At 40.5% G+C, this 9,702-nt stretch overlaps 2 protein-coding genes across 2 annotated transcripts; one reads left to right on the top strand and one right to left on the bottom strand.

Annotated features, from left to right (window-relative positions):
- The first annotated feature begins 2,941 nt into the window (after positions 1 to 2,941).
- Positions 2,942 to 3,997, top strand: LOC113020007 (G-protein coupled receptor 183-like). Its single transcript, XM_026163680.2, has one exon. It carries the CDS (start codon positions 2,942 to 2,944, stop codon positions 3,905 to 3,907), a length of 966 nt encoding a protein of 321 aa, XP_026019465.2. The 3' UTR covers positions 3,908 to 3,997.
- A 120-nt stretch (positions 3,998 to 4,117) lies between these two features.
- Positions 4,118 to 9,542, bottom strand: LOC113020619 (zinc-binding protein A33). The gene is made up of 6 exons (XM_026164728.2): positions 8,031 to 9,542; positions 7,732 to 7,827; positions 7,411 to 7,641; positions 7,304 to 7,326; positions 6,867 to 6,985; positions 4,118 to 6,770 (listed from the first exon to the last, which is right to left on the bottom strand). Exons 1-6 carry the CDS (start codon positions 8,421 to 8,423, stop codon positions 6,232 to 6,234), a joined length of 1,401 nt encoding a protein of 466 aa, XP_026020513.1. The 5' UTR covers positions 8,424 to 9,542; the 3' UTR covers positions 4,118 to 6,231.
- Between the last annotated feature and the right edge of the window lie 160 nt (positions 9,543 to 9,702).

The raw sequence follows: 9,702 nt of genomic DNA, 5'->3' as shown, positions 1-9,702 counted from the left end.
TGTGTGTGTGTGTGTGTGTGTGTGTGTGTGTGTGTGTGTGCAAGTAAGTGGGTGTATGTACTGGTGGGAATTTACCTGCATCTCTCTCATGCAGATGAGACTGGAGACAGCTGGATGTCTGTGGACAGTCTCTGCCTCCTCTGTACGCACACATGTTACATCACGGTTTAAATCCACAATAAGACAATAAAATGCTGATATCTCACATGCATAGCATCCAAAGCACATTTGCTATTTGATTTTAATTATGTTAATTATCACAGTGTGTTGCATGCTGTTGATGGTGCTGTGATTAGGTTTTCTGCACAATATCAGTAGCAACTTTTCTAATAATTTTGCTTTTGGCAGACATATGCTAAGGCCTGATTCTGACTAATACCAAAGACTGAAGCTCGCCATCATAGGATTGTGTTTACTTTGTAAATGTATAAATGTGAAACTGATGGTCACATCTGGAGGAAGAAAGATTTATGTAATAGATGAAGGTGGAAAGGATAGATTGTCAAACAGGTACAATGATCCTCTGCTGTCCCCCTAGTCAAAAAAGAAGTAATGCAAGTAAATCCCACCCCTTTTTTTCTCTCTCTGTCTCCCTCACTTCTGGATCATTGTGGGTTTTCCTTCTTGTCTTCACATGGAAACAGAACACTGGGTTCTACTTTAACCGCTCTGTGAAACATTCGGTCCCAGTACGTCCTGATTCATAACTCTCACACACACAGGCTTTATGCACCTGCCACATCTTTTTTCACCTTCACTTGTAACTGATGAGCACTCCATTGGGAATCTAAACTAGCTGTTTTCTTCAGCTACATGAGTGAGACACTGATGCATTAAAACCCAGCAAACACAATTTAGATCTGCTCTCGACTGCTGATGTTTTCCTGCACTTGTGTTCAGTGATTGAGGACAGCATTCATCACTCCCAGTGAACAGAGAGCATCATCAGACTGGTCCCGTGATGCTCCCTGTCAAAGAAATTGACACTGGCAAGCTTATCTATAACCTCTGGCACAGTTCAGAGATTTCTTGCTTGTGTAAAAATATCAGCACAATACAGAAACTCTTCATCACAACAGTCTCTCTACTGAAGAGTCAGCCCCTCATGATGTCAGACAGAACCTCCCCTGGTTGGCGTCAAATACACGACACTTCAGAGAACTTATAAATGAACACCTGTAACACGCTCAGCGTCACACTTACTGCCCAGCTTAGAGAAATCATTCAAACAGGTGAGTAGAACATTGAGATGCTTTAAAATGCTTCAAAGGACAATGTGATTTTGTACATGGGTTTTATTTCAAGAAGTTTGTTTCTAATCAAACTGCTTCACTCAGTATTTGTCCTTGATAAGAGCACAGATGCCAAACCATATATTAAAGTAACAGATCAATAATTCAGATTTGAGGGATGAGGGGTTAACTCTGTTTTGCAAGAAATTATCAAAGTGAGAAATAGACAGAGGTCCGTTTACTTTCTCTTCGTTTGACATTGCGCACATCTTCATCTTCATCTTCGTTATGCATGGAGTGACTTTATTTAATAACAAACGGTAGCATTTCTGCGTGTTTTAGCTGTAAAGCAAAAAACATATGAAATTATCTACAGTGACTAGAATTCTGCAAAGGACAAATCTGAAATTTTTTTAAGAAAAAATAATTTTTGGTGGGTAATTACAATATGAGTTTTCATAAAACATGATAGAAGTAATCGAAATTTCAAAATCAAATATTTAATAGCCTTTGCTTTCATGCATTATTGGATGCAGTGCAATACAATAATCAGCAAAAATCACCTCATCAGAATTTTAAAAATGCAAATCAACATCAGTACAGTGCTGTGATCCACACCTGATTAAACCCTCAGAAATGTGTTCTTTGTAAATTCTGTAATATAGACTTCATTTTCCAGTGATTGCCCAAAGAAAAATACAATTGATTAGATGTGACATTTCCAGGGATGAGCATCTTTGCCAAAGATTACTCCTCCCGTGATTAGTCCCACCGGAGTGTTTGTGGCCTGCAGCAGAAGCACCTCAGAAACATCGCCCACTAAGGAACAGAGCTCAAGAAAGGTCTGTATTATAGCAGAACAGTTCCCTTGATGGCAAGAAACAGTCACAGCCTCTGGCTTATTATAGTCCATTACTTGAGGTAGCTCAGGTGTACTCCATTTGAAACAAAACATTCACATTGTTCAAATCAAGCTGACTACGAGCTGCTGCAAACATTCCCGAAGCCCAGAACAAAACCTGATATTCATCAAAAAAAACTGCAGAAGAAAAATCAAAAATCTTCTTGTAGGACCCAAAGACGGAGAACCTAAGCTTGTGGCTTATGAATGTTTTTATTCCATCAGTCCACCTTTGATAAAATTCATTTTCCAAGTTATCATCCTTCTTTTTTGAAATTAGCTTAAAGATGAGCTAAATGTCAGAAATGGGCTTTTAAAAGCTCCCAGAAATGACCAAATTCCCACTGACATTACTTACAATAATCTTGAACAGAATATGACCTTTTCCATTTTAATTTGGCAATCACTGCCCTTTTTATCCTTCTGTGAAAGGGTGGTGCTTTTAGAATGACTCTCTTAAGTGAGTTACATGTTCCTAGGGGGAGTCACGTTTCCCAGAGGAGAGTCCGCACAGACACAATAACATGATAACAGATAAGGAGAAGCCCTGACGGTGTTTATGACATGTTTTTACTGTCTCTGGAGCTACTTTATCTCTACTTGTAAGATGAATCTCAGCAGATCAGAAGCAGGGATTCTAATTAACAGACAGGCTGTGGCTTCACAGATGTAAAAGAAACCAAAACACTTTAATAATTGCATGGCTTCAGTGGTATCAGCTGCTGTTTTCTACGACTGGTCAGAAGTAGCTCAATAATCCTTCTCGCTCCTCTCCCATCAGACTGCTGATTTTTGTGGTAGCACAAACATGGACACAAATGATTCATCACTCAGCTCAACATCCATCCTGACCCAGCTGCCTCTCAATACCACAGCATTCATAAACAGCACGGCAACATCCTTCAGTGCTATTGATGGGTGCGAAAACCTGATAGAGGCCATTCTCTTTGACCTGGCCATGCAGTGCATCAATGTAATTGTGGGTATCCCGGCCAACTTACTCGTCATTGCTATTCTCATCCACAATCGCAAAGAGCCCTCCACTTCAGACATATTCTTGGGCTGCTTGGCCTTCATGGATGCCTACTTTGGTGCAATGACGACTGTGAGCTTTCTTAATGTCTACCTCTGGCAGCTCAAAGAGGTGTGGTCAGCCATTAAGTTCTCCTTTGGCGTGAAAGACACCAGCGGTCCGTTGTTCCTCTCCTGCATCTGCTTGGATCGCTTTGTAGCTGTACTCTTTCCAATCGCTTTTGGGCAACTTAAACACTTCAAGTACAGGTTAGGCCTCTCAGTGCTGGTGCTCTGCCTCACCTTTGCCTACTCAGCAGCCAAGATGGTGGGAGGACTCCCCAACTTTGAAAAGTTGTTCACCGGTGAGGTACTGGCAACATTTACTTGGATGGTGGTGTGTAACGCAAGCATCCTGTGGGCACTGAAGAAGTCCACCGGTGCAGGGAAAGATGCAATGCACCCCATGAAAAAGAAGGCCTTCAAGATGGTGCTCTCTATCCTGTGTATCATCGTGTTCAACTACCTGCCACTTGTTGCTCTGTTTCCATTTGAGGACTACTACTCACCTGATGTGTTTCGCTGCTACGTGCAGCCCGCGGGTTTTGCCTTTCTGAACATCAGCAGCACAATCCAGCCCCTTGTCTACTTGTCTCGTCTAGAGAAGGTGCCTTTCCTCTCTGACGCCTGCATTAAAAAGATTACTTCCTGTTTCAACGCAGAGAAGAACCAGAATCCACAGGAGCAAAACCCACCTGCTTAGATTCACAAAATATAAAAATATAACACACATATTAAAATCTATGAAAAATAATTGTCTGCAACTGTGAGAGTCAAATCCTGAGTGTAAAGTCCTGCTTTGTTTGTTTGTTTTTTCACAGTTTACGTTTTACTTGAATGCATTTTTTTCATAATCAGTGAAAGAAATCTGTATCAAAGATTGAATCAATAATTAATCAACAAGTAGACAATGTTAAAATTATAAGCATTTTAATTTCATGTTTTCATAATGTGATGAATTTCTACGAGGAACATGTGAACTATTTGATTGTGTTTTGGCGCCACCGTGAGGACAAAATACATCAATAAACTTTATCCTTCCAGTGAATGTGTGGACCAGTGACTGTGGTGAGGTTGTGAGGACATTTAGGCTCAGAATCCCAATCAGCATCATACTGATAGCAAAAGGAGCATCTATCTGTTTCATGTGTGATGTCTTTCTCAAGGTGCATGGTGCAGGACGGGGTGTATACATTCCCCACATACCTCTCCAACATAATAATGAATGAATAAGTCAAACAGTGAGTTTTTAACAAGGGTTAGTGTTTGCCACACACCAAAAACTCAGCTGCACCACTACAGGGAAAAAACACTACATATGATTTTATTCAATGTAGTTAAATGTGTTTTATACAGATCTATATTTGCTTTCCTACTGAGTGAACATTCATGCCATGCTCAAATGTATAAAGCAGACATGGCATACAAACCAATTGAAAAAGCCATCTTAACAACTAAATCTGTCTTCCAACACCTCTATAACCTATAATTAAGACCTGCTATATCATCCTCTTTAAATCCCAACATAAAGCGTGATTGTAAAGTTTACAGTTCATCATTTTAAAAGGGTTTTTATAACAAGGAGCTAATGGGGTCTCTGGAAAGTTATTATTCCACACTTCTTACCCCTGTAAAGTTATTAGTTACTCTCATACTTGTGGTTTTGAACTAAATCAATTAACCAAAATATATTATGTTTGTACATTAGATAAAGATAGGGTAGAAATTTCCATCTTTGTCCTAAGCTAACCAGCTTCTAGCTTTTGTTGCACATACAGTCAATGAACATTTTGTTAGGTACACCTGTTCAGCTGCTTGCTAAAGTAAATATATAATCAGCCAATCAAATGGCAGCAGTTCAATACATTTGGGTAGGTAGGCATGGTTAAGACATCCTACTGAAGTTCAACTTGAGCATCAGAATTAGAAAGGATTTAAGTGACTTTGAACGTGGGATTGCTGTTGGTGCCAGATGGGATATTGTGAGTATTTTAGAAACTGCTGATCTAATGGGAATTTTCCACACAACCATCTCTGGAGTTTAAAGAGAATGGTCCAAAAGAAAAGGGATTATATTGCATCAGTAAGCCTTTCCTCTCAGTTCAAAGCAGCAACTCAAAGAATCACACATTAGATGGGCTACAGCAGCAGAAGACTGCATTAGGTCCTGTCAGCTAAAAACAGGAAACTGAGGCTAAAGTTCATACAGGCTGAACAAAACTGGACAATAGAAAATTGGAAAAATGATCCCTGGTCTGATGAGTTTTGACTTTTAATGCAACATCCACATGGTTGGATCTGAATTTAATATAAGATGAAAGCATGGGTCCATCCTGCATTGTCTCAACGGTTCAGTGGGGAATATTCTTGGCACACTTTATACTGTTAAAATGCCACAGCCCACTTGAGTATTGTTGCTGACCATGTCCATCCCTTTATGGTAAATGGACTGGTTCTCATATAATGCACTTCTACTCTACTGGAGCGCTCAAAGGGCTTTATGACCAAAGTGTACCCATCTGCTGATGGCCAATTCCAACAGGATATTACAGCATATTACAAAGTTCAAATACTCTTAAATTGGGTTTTATGACAGTGAGGTCACTGTATTCAGATTAGCTCCACAGTCACCAGATCTCAATCCAACAGAGCACCTTTTGGATGAGGTTGGAACAGGAGATTTGAATCACGGATGACAAACCTGCAACAACTGTGACACTATTGTGTCACCATAGACCAAAATCTCTGAGAAATATTTCCAGCACTTTGTCGAATCTGTGTCACAAAGAATTAGGGCAGTTCTGAAGTCCAAAGGAGGTCCGACATTGTACTAGCAAGGTGTACCTGATATAGTGTCCAGTGAGTATACATCAAGCCTGAAGAAGGAGCAATATTCCCATTACAGTAAAATGACTGCTTCAGTGGTAACATTACAGCAGGTCACTCCTCCCCACTTTGATAGTTTGACATTCATTTCATCCCGGGATTACATTTTCTCGCTTGATAAAGAATAAATGAGTCGTCCACTTATTGCCGCAACATTGTGACAAGTACCCTCTCTGGCAGTATTCGCAATGGATGACTGCTCTGTGTATAAAAATATGGAAATAAAGGTTCAGTGAAGGAGTGTGTAAATGCATATAAGAGTGTGTTGTCAGTGGCGTCAAAAAATGACACCGTTCCCTTGTTGTAATCGAGCTGAACTTTGACCTGCTTAGGTGTTCTAGAAACTGTCAGCAGGCTGGGTGGGGAGGTCATTGCTCTCAGGTCTCCATCCCGGAAACATAAAGTCCAGAAGCCATTCTTGGGCCGGGCAGAGATCTCTGTGTTTCTCGGTACAGACATGGAGGCAACACCCAGGAGCCAGTCATGATTACTTCCTGTTTCCACAACCCAGTGGTGACTTCCTGAGCCTAGTGCGGTCATGCCTACCACTTCAGCGCTCATATGGAAGCGCTCTGGGTTGTCAGGACATACACTGGGCTGCTTTGAGTAGTGCAGGGAAGTGAGATCGTCAGACAGGATGAGGCAAGGGTGTGCTGTGTTTGGATCTAAGGTTATGGGAGCTAAAAGACAGGAAATGTGCCAAAAACAATGATCTATTAATATTTTGTTGTGCAATTCTTAGGTAAAAGCGAATAATAATATTTAGGTATACTTACTATAATCAACATGGTCCAGGATTTTTTCCCAGACTCTGTACTTGAGGTTGTAGAGGTGTTTAGTCACATCAATCAGCAGCCCAGACATGTTCTCTGAACCAAGCACTATGCTTTTACATCTGTGATAACAACAAATGTCTTACACTGAGGATATGTGACACTGAAATTATTCTTCATCTCAGTAAACATGAAACAATAACTTGGGGGTAAAATGCAACTGACATATATCAAATCAAAGGTTTATTTATTCAAGTATTAATGATTAAGATAAATGTGCTTAGCAAAAACTGAATGTATACCAATCAAGTCTGAACAGATCCCATTAAACTTAACATTTTACACTCTACTCATGTAAAAAAAAGAAAAAAATGACACAGACCATTAATAGGTAATTACATATTTTGCACACATTTTTGTTTGCCTTTTAATAAACCTACCGGTCTTGTGTGTCTTTAAAATTCTGGGGGAGAGAAAAAAAAACATGTTAAGGCAGAGGCTTTTTGCAAACAATAAGGAGATAAGCTTCAAATTGGACAACACAAACCTTCAACAAAACCATATCGTCTTCTTTCAGCTGTTCCTGTATGATGGCGATGGTCTCCGTAAGACACGTCACCTCAGCTGAAAGCTCTTTCATTTTCTCCTTCATCCCTGCTATCTTTTCTTCTTCCTCTTTTTTCACAGCAGCTAATCTAGCCGACTCTTCGTGGTAGAGGACTTGATGCAGCTGCTCAAAATGGTTCTTGATCATTTTCTGTGTCTCCAGCGCCTGACTCTGTGGGGGGGGATTATCACAAGCTCTTTTATTAGGTCAGGCATATTTTCCTGACAAATATGAAACATCTGTCAGCTCATCACAGGTTACCTTGATGCACATTAGTGTGTTATTGGACGGCATGTTAATTCTTTTGAGGTTGTCCAGCTTTTCTTGCAGGCTCTTGAGGGATAAAGCAAGTTCGTCCTGGAAGTAAAGCAGGCCTCAGTCAACAGACACCAAATTTAATGTGTAAAGTACTTTAGGTACTGCAGATCTGAGTTAATCCCTGAAAGGGTGCATTACATTCAGGCCTGACTTGTGGAGCAGCATTCTACCATAAGGTGTTACCTTAAAAGCAAACTGCAGAATTTGTTAAGATAACCAATAGCTATGTTTGTCTCCCTCACCTTGCAGTCCAGCAGTGCCTCATCTATAGGCGAGCAGTCGTGGGTCTTGTGCAGTTTGGACGACTGACACACCACGCAGATGGGCTGTTTGTCATTGAGGCAGAAGAGTTTCAGCTTCTCTCCATGAAGATTGCAGTTCACCTTGTCTTCCCCTTCCACTGAGCTCAGCCTCCTGACCTGAAGAACAGCCTCGCAAACATTTTTTAGCGCCAAGTTGCATGGAGGGTTGCACTTTGAAGCTTTTTTCCTACAAACTGGACACTCTCGTATCCCTGTGTCCCAGCAATGTTTTAGACAGCCCCTGCAAAAGCTGTGACTGCATGACAACAGAACAGGGTCTGTGAAAATGTCACAGCACACTGGGCACGTAAGATCCTCCTCTGGGAGTGACATGGCCAAGAGCTCGTCACGTATATAGAATAAATCCACAACTCCAACCAACAAGTCCTCGAGTTTAAGTCCTTAATGACTCCACGGTAAACAGCAACAACATAGTAGCATTATCACACCTAATTAAACTTGTCCCCAGAAAGCCTTAAAGCGTATGGACAGCTTAACTATTGTTCTTGACATGAAGTTCCAAATGCTGTTTTTCCTGTGCATGTCTACTGTGGGAGTAACATGAATCATGCAGCAGCTGAAAAAAAAGAAAGAGCCTGCATGCAGCATAGCTGGAAAGCAGGAAATAAAGCCCCATTGGCTAGTTGTTGAAGAATGGTGGAGGGTAGCTGGTAACTCAGAGCAGGTCTGGAATGTAATCATTCAGGATGTGACTGTTTTAGCGTTGACAGCCCATCCCACCAGCAAACCTTTGTTTTTACCTGGCCTTAATCTCCATACTTAAAAACTCACCATTCAATTACAGACTGGGAAGTTTAAAAAAAAATCAAACTGTAAAAAAAGGGGAAAAAACAACATCCAAACTCATACATCGGTGAACTGAGTGGCTCCTCATTCCCCATGTTTCCATTCATAGTAAGGCTTAGCTCTTGTAGCTGTTGAGTTTCGACACAAACAAGCTAAACCTGCCGTCAGCAACGACAGCAGGCCACATTTTAAGACTTGTGAAAATTAACGTGCTGGGTACAAAATGATAAAAGAGACACCTTTTACGATCTTCAAAAAGAAAAAAGAAAAAGGTGCGCAGCTCAAGATGGGCAGAATATAAAATAGGTGGCAGCCAAAAATAGATTAAATGCAGACAGCATTTCATCTGAAATCGTACTTTTAGTACGGTTTAAGTCTGAGGAGAAGGCAGCAATTATTCTGTAAGAAGCTTTAGATGTATCCAATGTATAACAAAATGAAAGGATCTTTATATATAAACAGGTAGCCATGATATCCTGTGCAAAATGTAACTGCAACTTTAAAAAACTGGCTTTCTTTTTTTCAATAATGCCTGCACTGTGTTGGTGCATTTTCATAAGGCCACAGGCTTACATATTTACTAATATTAAAACGTCAGACATGTAAGGCCTCAGACTGACGTGAATGTTTCTGCTTTTCCTCTTTACTTCTTGTGTGCAAACCATGAATTGTGTTCCAGAAACATATTCAGCCACACGAGATGAAGATAAAAATAAGCACGGCAAAAGCCATCCTGGGTCAGACAGAAATGGGTCAAGCACTGATATTATGGAGGGAATCATGATGTGGCTTTTTTTAACCTTTT

Source organism: Astatotilapia calliptera, chromosome 4, assembly GCF_964374335.1.
Source record: "Astatotilapia calliptera chromosome 4, fAstCal68.1, whole genome shotgun sequence".
NCBI classification, from domain to species: Eukaryota; Metazoa; Chordata; class Actinopteri; order Cichliformes; family Cichlidae; genus Astatotilapia; species Astatotilapia calliptera.
This window is presented reverse-complemented; position numbering and strand designations above follow the sequence as displayed.